The 19,764-nt window shown below is 39.8% G+C and overlaps 1 protein-coding gene across 3 annotated transcripts in view; it reads right to left on the reverse strand.

Annotated features, from left to right (window-relative positions):
- The window catches only part of LOC107307728 (cohesin subunit SA-2-like), a 50,914-nt gene that overhangs the window by 29,435 nt on the left and 1,715 nt on the right, over window positions 1-19,764 (reverse strand). For 2 of the 3 annotated variants that reach the window (XM_015851241.1, XM_015851247.2), the window contains exons 3-12: window positions 16,973-17,057; window positions 15,889-16,035; window positions 13,854-13,950; window positions 12,656-12,762; window positions 10,830-10,901; window positions 8,397-8,601; window positions 7,248-7,399; window positions 5,760-5,833; window positions 5,195-5,318; window positions 1,813-1,911 (exon numbers count right to left, since the gene is read on the reverse strand). In XM_015851241.1, the coding sequence (XP_015706727.1) occupies window positions 1,813-1,911; window positions 5,195-5,318; window positions 5,760-5,833; window positions 7,248-7,399; window positions 8,397-8,601; window positions 10,830-10,901; window positions 12,656-12,762; window positions 13,854-13,950; window positions 15,889-16,035; window positions 16,973-17,057 (1,162 nt within the window). Of the gene's footprint in view, window positions 1-1,812; window positions 1,912-5,194; window positions 5,319-5,759; window positions 5,834-7,247; window positions 7,400-8,396; window positions 8,602-10,829; window positions 10,902-12,655; window positions 12,763-13,853; window positions 13,951-15,888; window positions 16,036-16,972; window positions 17,058-17,617; window positions 17,826-19,764 lie in introns of all 3 variants that reach the window. The other variant, XM_015851253.2, reaches the window with a different exon arrangement.

A 19,764-nucleotide genomic window follows, 5' to 3' on the forward strand; every position in this document is an offset into this window, starting at 1 on the left:
TCTGAAAACTCAAGGGTAACAGAAGGAGCATGTGAAATACAGCTTATTGAAAATGGATTGATGATTGTGTATTTACATTTCCCATCATCAAGGAGTGGGATTTCAACTCTGGGAGATGTTCAATCTGTATATCTGCTGCTTGGATTTCTCTTATTTCAACAAGGAGGAGGAGTTTGGTTTGATTTGTTTTGGGTGTTGTTTTTTGGTTGTTGTTGTTGCTCCTTTTGAATGTGTTTTGGGGTTTATTGTTTTTTGATATTCCATTTGGGAGGTGGAATTTGCAATAATCCATGTATATATTACCATCCTCCACTCAAAGAAACATCTCAGTAAAAACAGACTAGAGCTCTTCCATCAGTCTTTGAATACCAAGTTGCTTACACAGTTTGCAGTAGCTTATAACAACCTTCCTTTAAAAGGAAAGAGAGAACACTACCAAAAAGCTGTTTTAAAAAAAAAAAAAAAAAAAAAAAGCTTACATAGCCAAGCTCCATTCATAGAATCATAGAATTAGCCAGGTTGGAAAAGACCCTGAAGATCATCAAGTCCAACCGCAGCCTAACCAGTACCCTAACTCTAACAACCCTACACTAAATCATATCCCTGAGCACCACATCCAAACGGCTCTTAAACACAACCAGGGATGGCGATTCAACCACCTCCCTGGGGAGCTATTCCAGTACCTAACTACCCTTTCTGTAAAGAAGTTCTTCCTAATATCCAACCTAAACTTGCCCTGGCGCAACTTGAGGCCATTTCCCCTTGTCCTGTCACTTGTCACTAGTGAGAAGAGACCTGCCCCACTCTCACTGTAAGAACCTTTCAGGTACTGGAAGAGGGCCATAAGGTCTCCCCTCAGCCTCCTTTTCCCCATTCTGAACAATTTATTCTTAAAATACCAGAATTAATCTGTATCTTCTTATTTGACAACAGTCTATAGGTATCTCTTACTATAAACAACTGTTCTGACATCCACATAAGCACTGCACCTTTTGCAAAAAGAACATGAATTACCACCACGTGTAGGCACTGATTATGGACTGATTCAGAGGAACTGTGGTAACAACTGCTCCTCTCACAGCATCTTGAGATTTCTTATTTGCATACCATAAAGATACTGCCCCGTTAGGATACGAGTAGCTGACAAAATCATTACAGAGGGCAGGATTAAAAAATGTAAAAGGCTTATTTCTTGAATGAGTAAGGATGTTGGGATATGATAAATGTTTATGCATATGTCGAGTATGATCAAGGCACGTACATATTAAGTCTACATGGTCAGTGCAGGCACAGAACAAGCTCTCAGTATTTCAGAATGTCATGCAACTTGTTTAGTTCAGAAGTAAGAGATTCTTCTTCAAGAGTCATACTGACATGGTATACCAGCAGAGAGTTATTCCCATATCAGTGTAATACACTGTTGATTAAATATCTAAGAGCTTAACTAATTAACAAGAATAACAAAAAAAGGAGAGAAAAAAAAGAAAAAAAGAAGGACCAAATTCCTTCCCACCTTCCAAAGTTCTTTTTAAAAAAGCCTGGGCCACCTTGGATAAATGATGGAGATAACCAGCTACAGTGCACATTTACACCACTCTGTGCATAACCTGAAGTGAAACAAAACTCCACAGAAGCAGAGGGAAGCAACTCTGCAAAACACCTTCAGCCACTCAGTCAAGCAGGCTGTTTCTGCAATACTCTAAGCTTCTGTCAGTCAAAAGAACAGGGAGATGAACTCTTACCAAAAACATCACGCCTTGTGCATACACCCAATGCAGACTTAAATAACAAATAAACCAGCAATCTATTTACCTTGAATCTGCAAGTAAAGAGATCCATCTTGGAAACAAGATCTTTTCTGCTGTAAATTCCTTGCAGTCCCAGAAGACACTTCAACCGCACTTCAGCTTGCTACAAGAGAAAGAGAAATCTGCTAATATGTTATCTCTGATGTTACTTACTATTGGCATATGTATTACACAAATAAGAGCTCTATGTGGTTGCCTACAGCATGGTAGCTGTCATGGATACAACTGCTGCCCTGAAAGTAATGCATCCTATTTTATTATGTTTTATTATGTTTACGATGCCAGAGACAAATATTACTGGTATGGTAGTAGAGGTTGAACCTTTCTAATATTCTCTTATATTCTGTTGCTGTGCAACAGATGGCAGCAGAGGAGCAGTCTGCCAAAATGGTGTCTGACGTAGCAGTGTGTCAACATGGAAGCAAGGGTGTGTCACTACTCCAAGATAAATAGCAATCCATGGAATGGCAACACATGAATTCCCCAGGAATGAAAAAGTTCAAGACACAGGTCTCAGCAGGTAAAGTGATGTGCGCTGTCCTATGAGAAAAGGGTTGTCCCTTCTGGATTTCCTGGAACTCAGACAAACCACCAACTCTGGCAGTTCTATTCCAATACAGACTAAGCTGAAGGCTCAAACTTCCAGAGCCAGGCCAGAGAAGGAGACCACCTCTCTATTGCAGCACAATAACACCAGGTCCCATACCAGTCTGAAGACCATGGAGCACATTACCAGTCTTGCCTGGACTGTCCTACTGAACCCAATGTATAGTTCAGATTTGGCATCTTCTGACTTCTGTCTGTCCACTCTCAGTATGAAAGATAGACAACATGGGTACCATTTTCCCAGCAGTGATGCTATCATAGCAGCTGTGAAGCAGTGGGTCACCTCAGCCGCTGCAGATTTTATGAGCATGTCATGAAAGCTCTTCTTGTTCATCACTAGCAAAAACACACAGCTAATGGGGATGACTATATTGAAAAATTGTGTTATATAGCTGAGAATAATAGGTTGCTTTGAGCTTGGCATTGTTGGTAAGTAGTTATCCCTGCAAAGTGTCCCCCGTCATTAGTACTGCTGCTTCACAGATGCCTCAAAGAAGAGGATTTCTCTTTTTTTAACTCTTTTCTTTCCTCTTTTTTCCTTAAGTTTGTAATGATTTGTTGGATGGTCACATAGTCCTTGGAGAACAACTAACAATTAATGACAGCACAGGGAAATCATATAAGCACATCTTCATTCAGGATACTCTGAACATATGTTGTCCTTCAATTGTATCATAGTACATTTTGCCCCAGCCTGAAAAGACTGCCAGGAAAATAAAATCAGTACGACAGTGAGAAGCTCTACTGACATCAAAGAGCTTTACATAGACTCCAGCACTGCTTAGATAAACTCAGTTAGAAGACTGTTACAAGATTCCAGTGTTGCTCCTATCCAAGAAATGAGGTTATACAGTAAGCCTTACAAGTACAGGCTGGGACATGGACGATTTTACAAGGTCAGGCTGAGTAACTGTTCTTCCTTAAGACTCTCCAAATAACAGATTAGGAAAAACAGGTCTACTTTTGAAATACTAAGGCATGAAGAAAGTTCAGCTTACCTACCCTGTCAAGGTAAAACATAGTTTAAAGAGAAAAATACTTGCCCCCCCCCCGCATCCCCCCCCTAAAAAAAAAAAACAAACCATGTCAGTATGCATACAAAAACATTATCATTGGAAAGAAAACCACTACGTTAACACGAACATTTAAAAGACAGGATTTCAGAAGTTGTTAAAACAGTGGGATCCACTTTACAGTCATGTTGCTTGGGAGACAAAATTAAACCTCGGTTTCTTGAGATTTGCCAGGAGTATCACATGGTCAAGACAAGTTCATTACAACAGAAGTCTATTTCCCACAGGATTTCTCTAGGTTTTGGTTTTTTGGTTTTGGTTTTTTTTTCTTGTCTGAAAATCTAAGGAGAAAATCTCAGAAACTTGCCCTGAAGTTCAAGACAAAGCTAGATTAGTATGTTGGGAGATCTCAAGTACAAGTGTGTGCATGTGCACAAGCATTTCCACTCTCACTGCCTTTGCCTTCTTCTCTTCTCTTCTCTTCTCTTCTCTTCTCTTCTCTTCTCTTCTCTTCTCTTCTCTTCTCTTCTCTTCCACTTTCCCCATTCTTACTCTTCATCATCTCAATTCTTCTGGTGTCTAACTCTTACTTTCTCACAAAGCACATCCATTTAATCTGATTGCTGACTGAGTAGCTATATACCACCGTGGAAGAACACTAGTGCCTTCAAGTACAAGTTAAGTGACTCAGTTTCACAAATGCACTAGTAAGTGACTGGGCTTATAAAATTGTTACATAACATTGTCCAATTAATTGCACATGGCAGTCAAGTTTACTGTCAAGCTCTAGAAAGTTATGTTATTTCTAGTAGATGAACATAAACTACTTGAAAACTTATAGCATTGTTCCAAAACTGTTACTGAGCCAAAGAGGGATGTTGATATACAACTTAGGGCTGTATTACCACTGAATATGGAAGACCCTCTTGCACCCAGACAATAGCCTTTCATGTAGAAATACCGTGCTTCAAATGGAGATATAATGGCAAAGCAGTATGTCATAGAGAAGAAAGAATGATTACATTCAAATTAAACATTTGGGAGACAAAACATTAACTTTATTATATTTTTCCTCCTTAAAGACTCCCAGATGACTGAACTTAATATCTGTTCACAGCACCGCAGATGATCCTGGCCAGATTTTTCCCCACATTTAGAAGACTTCTGTGGTGTTTCAACTCTGCAGTCTGAATTATTTGACAAATGTCTCCATGGAATATTCTAAAAGCAAACTGGCTCCAGGAGATATCAGTTTTTTGCTGCCCACCACCATCAAGGAGGAATGGGAACACTTATTAAGGGTGTAATCATCAAAAATTGCTTCTTACTCTCACAGTCTGATAATTCTCCTAGCTGAACATACACTAAAATAAAAGACATTCTGATCAGATAAAATGAATGCAGGAAAAGACAAGGGCTCTTGACAGATTTGTTGCTTCTGAAAATCTACCTTTACAGAAATGGCAGAAAGCAGGGAAATAAGAGGCTTTGTGCTCCCCCTCCTGGCTTTGTGGTAAGCTACAATTTTGTTTACAGAACATGTACCTAAAACTAACGCAAACCAGAATTTATACACACTTTAAAGGTAGACTGCAGAAGTACACTGCCACAATTCCAGTAAATAACTATTCATGATAAATAGCCACATGTTCCCCAAATCTGTCACGTGTTTTAGAAGCATGAAAACAGCTTAAGTTTTAGGATTCTTCCAAATCAAAAGCCTTCCCATCTACTGCCCCCGCACAGAAGAAAAATTCAAAACTTTACCTTATCATACAGCATCCATCCAATGTATTTTAAGTAGCCATCATTTAAAAAAACATCTGGATAAGTTTTAATCCAGTTGCCAATTTCTTCAATGCAAGTAGCTCGTATCTCAGGGACTATATCGCTGTGAAATCATAAAAACGTAACATTAATACATTAACGTGCCTAATACACATTAAAACATAATTTGTAATATTTTTTCCTGGAATTGCTTAAGTATACACAATCCGACAGATTAAAAATATCTTTATATTAACATTCTAAGTTAGCCTTCAGTCAACAACTAAGTCACTTTTAGCTACACATTTCACAGAATCATCACTATGAAGTTCTAGATACCATCTCAATCACAAATACACTGCTCTGTTGCTAGCAGGCAAAACTTAAGAACAAACTCTAGAGAGGTCATTTGCTAAATGCAAATTGCTTAGAATAATGTAACCACTATATTTTCCTTGACAACATCAGTGCCTCAATGATATTTAACATGATTCTGATGCCTGGCAATCTAAACAAGAGCCTCTGGAGAATGCAGACACACATCACAACTCTATTTTATTCTTACCGGTAGCGACTTAGGAACGTCCCTTTGAAAATAGCATGCATCATGTTCTGTATTTCCACAAGCTTCTGATCATACTGAAACAGAAAGAGAACTGAATGTTTCAATTCCCATCACATGAAAAATCTACATCAATGCATTTACAGTACTGCTGTGGTCCACATCACTATTATTTACACACAATACCAACACAAAATGAGAGGTGTTTCTACGCTGACATTTGGCCTTTTTGCTGCTTCATACTGATAAAAGATTTAACAGGTATCAACTACAAACCTTGACAGAAAACACAAAATATTTTTGATACAGCGAGTCTTCCTGTATCAACACAAAGTGTAACTAGTAGGCAATCTTCACATACAGGTTCAAATTCTCCTTCTATGCACACAGAGATAGAAGAGATGCAGGCCAAAGAATTTTCAGAACGGACCTAATTCCACAACAAGCATGTTCAACCAAAACCAGAACATCCAGTTTTGAAATGCTGGAAATACGTTGCTTAAGGTAAACATTTTTTCATCAATAGCATCAAAAAGGGTAACAAAATTGATTCTACTTCACTCTAACACAACATTTTGTCTGTTTTTCCTATATGATCAAGATGTTAAAAAAAACTCTGATCTCACCAAACCCTTCCTCCTATGGAAAAGGGGCTGTTTCTGTACCAGAAGGAATCGTTGGACATCCAAAGCACAGAACACAGGTAAACAGTTCTAAAGTCAGGAGAGAAGGAGCTATGCTTGACTGCCATACACTGAACTACCTCAAATGCGGACTTATTTCTTCTAGTCAAAGTCCTGCCTTGGGAGGTGCTAAGGAGCTGTTTAAGCAGAGAAGAAATGATAGAAACTAAGCAGAGATACAGGTCACATTAGGACCATTTTTACAATAATAGGTAATAGGTAATAGTCTCGTGCAGGTTGGAAGGGACCTTAGAGATCATCGAGTCCAACCCCCGGGATTCAAGCCTCTGTGCTGCAGAGCGGCACTTCTACCACTTGCGCCACAGGGGGATTCGAACATCTGGGCCCCGGTGTTGCAACGTGGCATTCCTACCACTGCGCCACCAGGGCACACATGGTGCTTTAATTATAGAAAAATGACAGCAATCCCATGTCCTTTTTCATTCATTTCATGTACTGAAATTCAGTTAAAGACTTACAACTTTGACTTCTTATACATATAAACATACAAACTGCACTCCCACAACTCTGGAGCTCCTGAAGGAATTACATGTGCGTGTAAACCTGTATTTGTGTAGGGATCAGAGGCTAACAAAGTATTTAGGACAGACATTACAATTAACAGTATACAGGTCAGTTATCACCCTAGTAACTTTTATACAGCCTAATGTAGGCAGGCACAAAAGCTCTGCAGCATGCACTAGATAAAGTTATAAACCTCAAAGAACTGCAGCAACTCAGAAACATGCAGTCAGCAATCCCACTTTTTACACCTTCTCTCATCTCCCATACAAAACACCTGCCCAACCTCTTTCTTTTTTCTCTCTAGCTGGTCAAGTCTGTAATTGGTCCTCTTGCCACTTATCCTGTTCTTTTCCACTTCATATAATCGCTGAGCATTGTGCTTGTTGACATCAAGGTTCAGATGCACGCTTATAACTGCTGTCAGAAGTTTCATTGCTGTAAAGGAAACAAACCCAATATATACAGCTTAGCTCAGATGTATGTAACATAAATGCATCCACCACTTTACCACAAAAAGCATAAGGCTAGCCAAATCCAATTCATCATACGCAATAGAAATAACATTACGTTAAAGTAACTTGTTTTAAAATACAGTGTTTTAAAGGCAGATGATGATCAAAAAGGAAAATGTAGCAATATTACAGGTGATTTACAGCTTTTGGCAACAGTTCACTGACTTGTCAGAGATGTATATTACTGGGTTTAAGTAATTCCATCTGCAAAAGAGTCTAGAGCTGTGGTATAGGTATGTTTGAGTTAAAAAAAAAATAAAATAAAAGGGGGGAAAGCTGGCCCCCAAAAAGGCTGGCAAGCTTAATTCTTCACTTGAATTAACAAAACTTCATGTTCCTTTAACAACATGTTGGTTTGCATACATTTCAAGTGGTCTTCTGAGCCTCTGAAGCAAATAGTGTATTTAGAACAAATTATACATAACTGTATTTTATGGCAGAGAGGTTATTTATTGGCTTAAAAAGATGAAATAAAAAAGCGGCTTTAGAGGCATCATGCTGCACCAAATTAAAATGTGCTACAAGCAGTGTTCTTTTCAGCACAGACACCACAAGAACAGCGACTCTCCAAAGAAAGCTTTCATGGATAATGTATTTAATGCAACTTTAACCTCACTGCATTAATTACTGGGAGTAAGAAAACTATGAACACAGAAAAAGCAGTAACTGATTACAGAGAGATCACGGCTGAATTCTAAATTTAGTCTTATCAGGAATTAAGGAAATTTTCTTTGGAAAGAAGAAGCAGTATAAATTAATCATATCTAAAACATACGTGCTTTGTTCAGTTACTAATGGGAACAAATTAATAATACTACAGTAACATACATTAAGAGGAAAGCAGTGTTAATGAATAAGAACAACTGCTCCAGTGGAGACTTTTCAATTTTCTGCTCTGGCAACTCTGAGATTTGTTTTACCTGCCAAAGTGCTCGTGTGTCTAAATGCTCTGATCACAGAGTCTGCTAAGCCTGTAAGCAGTGAGATGATAGTATCCATCAAGTAGCTGTCATACAGGATGCTGCACTGGCATTGTTGAACAAGAACTGCAATGAATTCACAGAAATTGGCCTTGAACTTCTTCCAGTAGGGCCCTGTTCTGATCACAGGATAGTCTTCATTGCTCTGCACATGGAAAAGAAAGCATACATGAACATCTTTCCCACTGAACACCAGAGTTTTGCTGTCAATCAGCTAAATCCTAGATCCTCTGTAATTTTTCTCATGGTTACTACTACAAAGTGCAACCTCATAATAAGCAAGCACACATAGAAAGTAGAGCTACACTGTCATGACAGCTCCCAACTTAAAGCAGCAAATGGGAGGCAGCTCTGAACACATGGGAGAGGACATATGAAGCATAAACCATGAGCACTCCTGGCCTCTGCTTCCTTACAGGTAGCACTGTAGTATTTCCCCCACGCGGCCCTTCCTGTTCCTGCAACTGTATGGTAAAATTTAAGAGGAAACTGATGCAACTGAAAAAGAGCTGTAACCTGACCTAACTGTTTTTTGGTTGGATTAAGTGGTTTTACTAGTTTTGGCTGAGATCAGAGTTAATTTTCTCCATAGTAGCTGGTATGGTGCTTTCTTTTGGATTTGCAATGAGAACAGTGGTAATAACACACCAATAGTTTAGATGCTGCTGAGCAATGCTTACATGAAGTTGAGAACTTTTCTGCTTCCCATGCTGTCTAACTGCATGTCATCAAGGAGGCTGGGGGTACACAAGAAGCTGGGAGGGGACACAACAAGGACAACTGATACTAACAGACCAAAGAGATATCCCATACTATGTAGCATCATGCTCAGCAACAAAAGCTGGGTGAAAGAGACAGGGTTGGGAAAGGGACATTAGACATGATGGAACTTGAAACAAGCAACTGCAGAAGAGGAGAGGATGAGACTGTTTTCCTCAGTGGCACAGCCAGCACAAAGAGTTTAATCAGACAACAGCCTGAAGATAAATACTGAGTCACTCACCTGTGCCAATGGTACCCTAGTCTCTAAACCCTCCCCAGACACTGTAAGTAGGCAATCTGTCTGATGTTATGCAAAGAGCAAGTTACAATAAAGCTACAAATGCATTCACAGTATATGTACTGTGGTCTTTTCCAACCTTGGTGATTCTATGATTCTATAACCATGCCAGGAAGAAAGAAGACACAGTTGGTAGACTCAGGAATGCCTGCAAACCAAGGCACATTAGGAAATATGGAATCTCAGATGTGCTCCCGATCGGGTTACAAGACTTATTTCCGACTTTACAGTAGTAGCAAGTGCCAAGTAAGAAAGGAAATGAATGCTGCAAGTGATGTATGGGCAGAGTTATTACAGAAAAGCTGTTTCTTTAAATATATATATTCTTCCGATCTGTGTTTGCAAGAAAATCTTTTTATGAAGAAAGCTTCTAAATAAAACTGCTTGCCAAAAACGCCATGTGCACTGGTAGAGGTTGGTGGAAGGGATGGGGAATGCACCAGTCTCTCTAAAACACTACAGGAGATGAAGTAGCTTATCCAGCAGACAGCTAAGCATCATACAACCATTAGCTCACTCTCTGCCCCTCAGTGGGATTGAGGAGATAATTGAAAAAGTACAAGAACTTTGGGTTGGGATAAGGACAGCTGAATAAGAAAGAAAGAAAAAAAATTAAAACAAAAAAAACTAAAGCTAATGATGCACAGTAACAATTGCTCACTACAAGCTGACCAGGGGGCCCAGACAGTCCCAAAGAAACAGCCCTGCTAGACAACCCACCCCAGTTTTACTGTTGAGTATGATGTCACAGATTATGGTATATCCTTCTAGACAATTTGGGACAGCTGTCCTGGTTCTGTCCACTCCAACCCTTCCCAGTGGCAAGGCAGTAGGAAAAGCAGGAAAGTCTTTGATACAGAGTAAGAACTCCTAAGCAACAACTAAAACATCAATGTCTTATCAACATCATCCTCATCATAAACATAAAATGCAGCACCATACCATCTACCAGGAAGAAAATTACCCCAGCCAAAAATCAGTACAACTTAGCAAGCTCAGCAAGTTCTCTTCACTTCCCTTTAGAATCAATAGCAAGGAACAGGCACTCCAAAATGCAAGAGGTTTAAACCCAAATCAGAGGTCTAAAACAAACCAGATGAAGTAGATCTCAGAAGTGCATAATTATCTCTGTTCACCAATACATACTTCAATATCACTAGTTCTCATGTACTGCCCTACACTGGAGACAGCTGCAGAATTATGCAGCTGAGATACAGCTACAGAAAATGCTATGATAGTAGTAAGTGTACACATACAGTATTGTATAGTACTACTTTTTCTACACTAGTTGAAAAGAACTACAAGGGCCTTACCACATCCACTGGCCAAGTAACTGTTAGGATCCAAGGGTAGGCAATGAATTTCTTGTACTGCAATCCAGTTTCCTGCAATGCATGAAAAAAGTTAAATGACTTTCAATAAAATGTCACAGTTAACTCAGAGATACTAAGCAATAGTTCCAGTACCCACCTTCCCAGCATCTCTCAGCATACATTCCTTTCTAACACCTAGTAACTAGGTACTGTTAAACAGCTGAAGCCTTAAACAAAATAAAAATACACATTCTGGGCTTTTGAAATTATAGAGGAATGTTTTCAGAGTGAGTATCAGATGTTTCCTCAAATCTACAATTACTTTAAAACAAAAGGCATAAATGTGTAGTTTTTATTAGACTCAGTGAAGCACCTGGCTATACACTAATGCAATACATTTATTTCTACTTTCACTAATTTTTTCAGCAATTATATGGAAGAGGAACTGATAAAAAGTTTGGTTTGGGTTGGAAGGAAACTTTAAGATCTTACTTTCCAACCCTCTGCTATAGGCAGGGACACCTCCCACTAAACCAGGTTGATCAAAGCCCCATCCAGCCTTGGCAGGGGGGTTGGACTTGATGATCTCTGGAGGTCTCTTCCAACCCCTACGATTCTGTGATTTTAATACAACACTCTACTTTGCTCTTATCATAGTTCTGCTTTTAAAAAATGAGTTCAATCCCAAAACATTTTTTCAATCACCTAATATGTGGTTAACATAAGGATGACTGAGCCTCAGACACCATTTGTTCCTATACTAATTTGATAGTCATAATATATCAAAAGCAAACCAAACAAGCTATCAGACATTATCCTTTGGAATCTTTCATTCCATATAAATTATTTTAGGAATTTATGTTACATGTCTTTTTAAAAACAGATCAAGAGAATTTCAGAACTCGCCAAATTTAAAAAGATTTAGAGTATCTAACACAGGGATTAGCATCTAGTATTTCTCATGAGTAAAATGCTTCTCAAAAGTACCACATTGAATTACTGTCTCAAAACCAAAGTCAAGTCAAATCTCAAAAACACTGCTATCAAAGCACGCAGAATACAGCTTCTGGGACAGCTGCAGAATCTTGGTTTTTATCTATCAGAATAGGAGAAATAGTTACAGAGCAGTAACACAGCCAGGGTGATAGTAACAATAATCACAACCACGTACCTTTCAGAGTATGCACATACCATGAATGCTATTTAGGGTTAATTTTGTTGGGAAAGAAGTGCCAGATTACTAACTCATACAGCCAGATATTTATCAGGCCATTTCTGTCAGATGTTAGTCCAAAAGCTACTATAGTTTTAAACACAAGGAAGACACGTTGGCAAATTCATCCTCTGCAGGAATTTGTTTAGCAGCTGGTCTTTGAGAGATGCTCAGTTAAAGCAAGGCTGATGGCTACAGTTTGACAGAATAATTCAGAGGGGGGAAAAAAAGTACAAAAGCAACTGTGAAAGTGCTGCAGAAAATCTGATGTTGGTCCACTATAAGTTGCTATCAATAAAAAAACTCATAAGACAAACACAGATTCGGGAACATCAAGTGTGTCAGCCCTAATAACTCTGAAAGGAAAAGTCACTTATTAAGAAAACATTCTGATACTAAAGTAAACACCAAATTTCTCTTGTGAGAAAACAAGATTGCTTTCCTGAAGAAAGGAAGTGTGATACAGCTCCTGATAAGGTGTAGGAACTCTGTTCAGTTTTCTTATTAAAGAGAATCCTACTGTTTATACATATGTTTAATAATGTATATGTATAAAATTATGTGTATGTGTATGTGTATATAAAAGAAGTCACAAAGTCAAAACTGCACCTACCTCATCAAAGGTTTCTGTCATTTTTTGCATGACATCCATCCTGTTTGATGGAATTTTGTTCCCATCTCGTTTGTGTGAATTTTGAAACATCTCTGCTGTTACCATACCTAAACAAGTGATTTTTAAAAAGAATAATGAGACCCACATAACATTAACCACAGTAAGAACTTCATGTCAAATTCAGAAATACTGGAAGATATGAGTTTACGCTGGTATGGGCAATATATACACAGGGGGACATAAAACACAGGTGAAATGGAACTAAAATACAAATCAGAAAGACCAATCCTATGTTTTCTTGTGTGGCTATTTGGCTACTTGTCCTGGCAACCAAAAGAGTCAACTGTATGCTGTGATGCATCAGGTTCAGACCTGCCAATCGTTTCTGACCTGCTCTGCACTGCTGCAGCCTCAACTCAAGCACTGCATGCAGGTTTGGGCACCACAAAACAGGAACATAAAGCTGTTAAGGGGCATTCAAAGGACGGCTACAAAGATAGTGAAGGATATTAGAGGGCAAGACAAGAGACAAGTGGCTGAGGTCCTTTCTATTCAGACCAGAAAAGAGCAGACAGGGGAGGCCTCACGGTGGCCCAGCTTTCTCGTGAGAAGAACAGAGGGGCAGCACCAATCAGTTCTCTTGTGACAGCAACAGGAACCAAGGGAATGGCATGGAGCTGCACCAGGAGAGGGTCAGGTTGGGTATTAGGAAAAGGTTCTTCACCAGAGGGTGACTGGCCCAGGAACAAACTCTCCAGGGCAGCAGTCACAGCCCCAAGTGGCCAGAGTTAAGGAGTGATTGGACAATGCTTTCAGATGTAGAGCTTGAATTTTGTGTAGTCCCATGTGGATCCAGGAGCTGGACTCGATCCTTGTGGTCCCTTCCAACATGAGATATTCTTATGATTCTGTTTTCTCTGTCCACTCATTTACTTCAAAGACTTACTAAAACTTAGCCTACTGTTAAACAAAGACACCAAAACATTTTCCACAGAAGGTGTATTAATTAAAGAGACAGAAAAAGAATTTGATGCATAAAAGGTAAATTCTAACTGCTGAAATAGAATCAGAAGTTTAAAGCAAACAAAACAGTCTTTTAAAATCTTTTATTTGCCATTCTGAAGCTTTTAGCTAGCAAACCTACTTCAGACCATTCTCACCCACAGGCAATAAAAAAGGTCTTAAGAGAGTCAATTACCTTGGCAGCCTGAGCACTGGATGAAGAAGTTGATCAGATCTAGAAGTGCCACATTCCTGTCTTGCTTGTAAGCTTCAACCCAGTCATCTACCACAGACTAGAACAGATTAAAGGAATGCATTAGTTCAAGAGCTGAACACAGCATGCTGCACTTCACCAAGGACACTATAATGGACACAGACATTCTACTGCCTCCATTAAATTATGAAAATGACAATAAATTCCACATCATTTTGTCCCATTTCTAACAGAACACACAATAGGCTTTTTTGAGGCAAAATAAAGCCTTGAACTCTTCATTCCCAAGTTCTGCTTGAGCCAATGTTGCCATTCACAAACTCTCCACTCCCTGTTAGTAGGGAAAACAACCTCAGCTTTAATAAACTCAACACACAAAAACCAAAACATCCTTCTACTGTTTTCCTGATACCAGCGGAGTAACAGATTCACTTAAAAATAATAACAACTTCTGCATCATTACTAATTAGTATCAGCAATGGTCCCCTTATGTTCTCTTCTCCTGGTCTGTGCAGAAAGCTGGAATAGCCCACTTAACCTAGAAGCCAACCCTAAATCTCACTTATACCAAAGTCCAGTCTACAGCCTGTATGTGACAGAAGGCCTGCTGGGACAAGTCACCCAGCCTTCAGCCCGCCTACAGGTACCATACAAATGTAATGACCTCCAGCAGCAGCAGCAGCCTGCACTCAAGCTGCTGCCTTTTCAAGTCCTTCCCATCAAGTTTCACACAGCAGAAGCTGGGCTCTTCAGGGAGCAATACTGAAGATAACACAGCTGCAGCACAGAAAATGCACATCCAGATGGTAGAAAAACAAGTGCCTCACATCCAAAACAGAAATACGCTTTTCACACATGCGTATATGCACTTTAGAGATACTACATACTGGTGGCATATGTGTGATCGCGTATAAAACAAGTGAAGCTCCAGTTTTTAATCTTCCATACACATATACAAACATAACATACAGACACAAACACACTTATATAGAGTATGGGGAGGTGGACTTCCTCACACTGAAGAAAACTGCTAACTAAACAGAAGCAGGAGAAACCTGATGATTATGAAACATGCCATCAAATTGCACTGAAGCAGGGTTAAAAGAAAGCAGATAAAAACCTCCTTAAAAAAAATGGCCTGACATTCAGGATCCTGAACAACAAAGTTTCCTCTTATTAATATTTTCTGTATTTTTTAAGATCACTGGCTTCTCACATCCAGACACTGCTTTAGGAAGAACTGCTTTCAGGATATATGTAGGTAGCACCAAAAGCAATACCTCCTATTTCCATTGAGTCTACAACAGATACAAAGAGCACAATAACACTATTTGATAAGCAATTCTCAGCTATAAAATGCTGGTTTTCAGTATATTCACCAAAACTACTAGCTATGTGTTTTCACCAGCAAGGAATCAAAGCCTACATGTTGAGCTCATAAAATCCTGCATGGCTTATCTTCCATATCACCACTGCTTAAATGCACTGCCCACCATCTCACTGTGCTCACATCCACTCTTTGGTCTCTCAGCAAGCATCAACAAATGTCAGTGGGCGCTGTTTCTTATTGTATGGAGGAATTCAATGACACACCTTTGCTTTATTCACACTTCCATGTCAGACACCATTTTGTCAGACTATCCTGCTGCTGCCATCTGTTGCACAGCAACAAAATGTAATAATAATGGGATGAAAGTACAGCATAGGAAGTTCCGCACGAACGTGCACAAGAACTTCTTTACAGTGAGGGTGACGGAGCACTGGAACAGGCTGCCCAGGGAGGTGGTGGAGTCTCCTTCTCTGGAGATATTCAAGACCCGCCTGGACGCCTACCTGTGTGACGTGGTGTAGGGAGCCTGCTTTGGCAGGGGGGTTGATGATCTCTAGAGGTCCCTTCCAACCCCTACAATTCTGTGATTCTGTGATTTCAACGCTCCAAAGTACAAATAATTGAAACAACCCCTTCCCTCCCACTTTCTCTCCACCAACTCCTCTCAGAATTCAGAGCTGGAAATACCTGCATGGCTCGCTTCCCCATGCTAACCACTTCAAACAACGTAACTGCCTCAACCACTTCTCCATTCTGCAGCCGGCTCACTCTTCTGCTACCGGAAGAATTTCTCCTTATGTTTTCACACTGTTCTCGGACCTTCCGTTTTTCTCTCTGAAATGAGTCAAGCAAAGCAAGTACATGAAAAAAAATGAACTAACAGTCAACCACAAATTGATTATTCCCTAATAACAAGTTTGCTTTACCCTAATGGTAATGGTTTGCCCACATTGTTAACTTTTAAGCCTCAATGAGATTGACGTGGCATCATCAAACATGACTACAAGGAAAGGATTTACCAGCTTGAATATTTTCCTCAACAAGTCATAAACATAGCAAGGCACAACTGGAAATAAACTAACGAAAGAAGCTTCTGAACAACTGTGTAACTCAGGGGAGACCTTATAGCTCTCTATAACTTCCTGAAGGGAGGCTGTAGTGAGCTGGGGGTTGGCCTCTTCTCTCGTGTAATCAGTGATAGAACTAGAGGGAATGGTTTTAAGCTGCGCCAGGGGAGATTCAGGCTGGACATTAGGAAGTATTACTTCTCGGAAAGGGTAGTCGGGCATTGGAATGCACTGCCCAGGGAGGTGGTGGAGTCACCGACCATGGGAGTGTTCAAGAAACATTTGGATGTGGTGATGAGGAATATGATTTAGCCAGGAAGTATTGGTAATGATTGGACTCGATGATCTTCTAGGTCTTTTCCAACTTTGATAATTCTGTGATTCTGTGATACAATGATAACTAATTTCTGAAGGGTCAAAGGTAAGCACAAAAGCTCCCCTGCACCTCTTCACTCATAGAGTAAACAAACCACCTGTAAATGAACATCAGTTGCACAAAACACACAGCTAAGGAATAACACACACTGAAATGAAGTGACTGTACTGAGGTTCCCATGCTGTCAGAATTTGGAGGTCAAGCTGAAGCCACCGACTGGGTTCTGGATACCCTGCACTGCAATTGTTTCCTGAAATATTCAATTCTGTAACAATTGAATGTGACAAAATTAATTCCACAAACAAAATTAATAAACCAACAGACTTACAGATGTTTTCAGGTTGCCATTTCTCACAGAGCTGCTGTTCTGCACAGTCCGCTCAGGCACAGTCTCATCACAGACAGCGTTCTCTCTAAAGCATAAGAAGCACATTGAGGCAGTTAGCAGCGAGAACCAAGACACATAAATACAAACCACAGAACAAGAGCATCCATACGTGTTTTAATATCCCTACCAATAGAGAATGGCTTGGAAATGGTGTTATTTTATTTCTTAAAAAAAAAAAAAGACTTAAAAACTACAATAGAAATTTGTAGTCTTTTTCAAACTATTACCTTTCCTAGGAGATACGCAGGTAATTAGAAAACTAGTGAAACTATCAAAGACGTGAAGGAGGGAGAAATTAAGTAAAGAAAAAAAGAAAGCAAATAAATGAAACAGAAAGCTGATGTTGACTTAAAGCAGCCTGGAAGAGCTTTGCACCATCAATCAATAACACGAGTAGACACCCACTTTTGGATCCTCTACACAAGAGGACAACATCTGATGGATCTACAGCTTAACATGAGAGGAAGTTTTACTCGCTCTGTAAAACATGCTGAAGAAAAAAAAAAAGACACACAAAAAAACTTATTTTCATTTGCAGGTCATTGCTAATATGATGGAAGAATAATTTTATAAACAAAGATGCACCTTTTGGGGGATCTGAAGCCATACATTTATCTGCAATGAAATCATGCCATTTTTCAGCATTCCCAATGCTAACAAAATGCTTTGCGAAAGGTCATGTTTGAGCAGACGAGCTAGATCCCACTTGTGCAGCAGGTCCAGTACTGGTGGCTGGCTGCTATGGCCTTCTTTTAAACTACGGTGGCCAGGACATGAAGCCAGTTGACTTGTACTATAAGAAGGCACAAAAAGAAAGTAAATATATAGAGTGTACAGTTACTTCAATTTTCACGATACTGCTGCAAGAAGAGAGCAAACTAAAACAAGTGAGCACTTCACAGAGAACACAACAGTGTATTACACTGTCAGATACAGTCAATTCTCCAATATCCAGATGGAGAATTAAGTGCGCTACAGACACAGAGCCAGCTTGAGTCCTGCTAGGTTTATCAATGCCAGATTGGCTCCATTTATCTTCCAAGGACAGCATCAGTCAGGTAATGACTGTGCAAAGTAAATCCCAAAGCTGCAGGATGGAGGTTCTGGTTTTACTTCGGTAGCAAGAAACTTTTATTTAAACAAGGTTCTGTTTAGTTTTGGGATCTGATGGAACACTGTCCTGTAAGCGGCGCAGAACTGGGCTGCTGAAGATTCCTATGCTGCTGTCCAGACTCCATAAAAATACATCAAATTACTAAATAAAATCATGTAAATGCTTAAGTCTCCTACGGAGAAAAATCCAATTGCACCCCATGAACTATTCCTTACAGAAAAGTTTAGAATGTGCCATACTGTTGACAGATGGAAGCCAGGAAAATAAATGAGGACAAACCACCCCTCAGATCAGTTGTCTAGATTTCTGCATGCAATAAAAGGAAAGATCAGTGCTTCACAACCAAGTCAGCATGCCATAAAAAACACTTTGCAGCTTTTAGAACACCCCTTTGATTTGTAATTGCGAACCACAGAGATTAAGTATCTCAAGCACTACCAAAAACTTCCTGCTTCAAAAGGACAAGAAACACCTTGTTGTGCTTTTCTGATGCCTGATGTTCTCAGATTATTTCACAGACAACAGAAAGGATGAACATGCTTGTAAAGGAGCTGCCTCTCTTATATGATTAAATGTTTCCATTCCTAATTTTTTTAAACAACATACAATGTTACACTGATGGACTAACAGGCTCATACTTGTGCTACAACTACAGCTCCAATGCTAGCTGGCATTTTGCTACACGTTACCTGTTTCTGCACTTTACCTCAATCTAATATGCAACATACTCTCAAGTCTAAGTTGAATTCAAATATTCAAGTAATGAGAGAAAAAAACAACCAAAGAGCTGTAGGACATTCCAGCCAGGCACTTGTCTGAACACACGCTGCTTTTAACATCTCCATCTAGATCACACCTCACTGAAGCTTTAACTCATGCAGCTCTTCTTGAGAGTGGTTAGGCCCTGGAACAGGCTGCCCAGGGAGGTTGTGGATGCCCCGTCCTTGGAGGTGTTCAAGACCAGGTTGGACGGGGCCCTGGGCAACCTGATCTAGTAAATGTGTGTGTTTGGTGGCCCTGCCAGGCAGGGGGGTTGGAATTACATGATTCTTGAGGTCCCTTCCAACCCGGGTCATTCTGTGATTCCCCAGAAGCACCCTGGAGATCCTGAGACTATGTGCAAACATTACACACACACACAGAAAACACTTTCACATAACAGTCCACTGATCCTGTGTTACTACTTTCATCAGCCAGGTAACATTTACCAGTAGCAAAGGGGTTAATAAAGTAAGTGAATGCTTGGTATATGGAACAGCAGGCTTACCAAAGGCTCAGTGATAACGAGAAGACTGTTGACCTGCAACTTCCTCATGCGGGCTAACAACTCCAATAAAACAACAGCTCTGTGATGAAACCGGTCAGACTAACTTCCACACACACTAAGCTAAGCACTGCTGAGAACAACCAGGGAATACAACTAGAACCCTAAAGAATCACAGAATCACAGAATTGTAGGGGTTGGAAGGGACCTCTAGAGATCATCGAGTCCAACCCCCCTGCCAAAGCAGGCTCCCTGTACCACGTTGCACAGGTAGTACTAAAGAAGCACTAAAGAAGTAAAAAAGTACTAAAGAAGTACTAAAAAGCTATTTAGCTTTTGAATCATTTTGGCTAT

This window comes from Coturnix japonica, chromosome 1 (genome assembly GCF_001577835.2).
Source record: "Coturnix japonica isolate 7356 chromosome 1, Coturnix japonica 2.1, whole genome shotgun sequence".
Classification (NCBI taxonomy): Eukaryota; Metazoa; Chordata; class Aves; order Galliformes; family Phasianidae; genus Coturnix; species Coturnix japonica.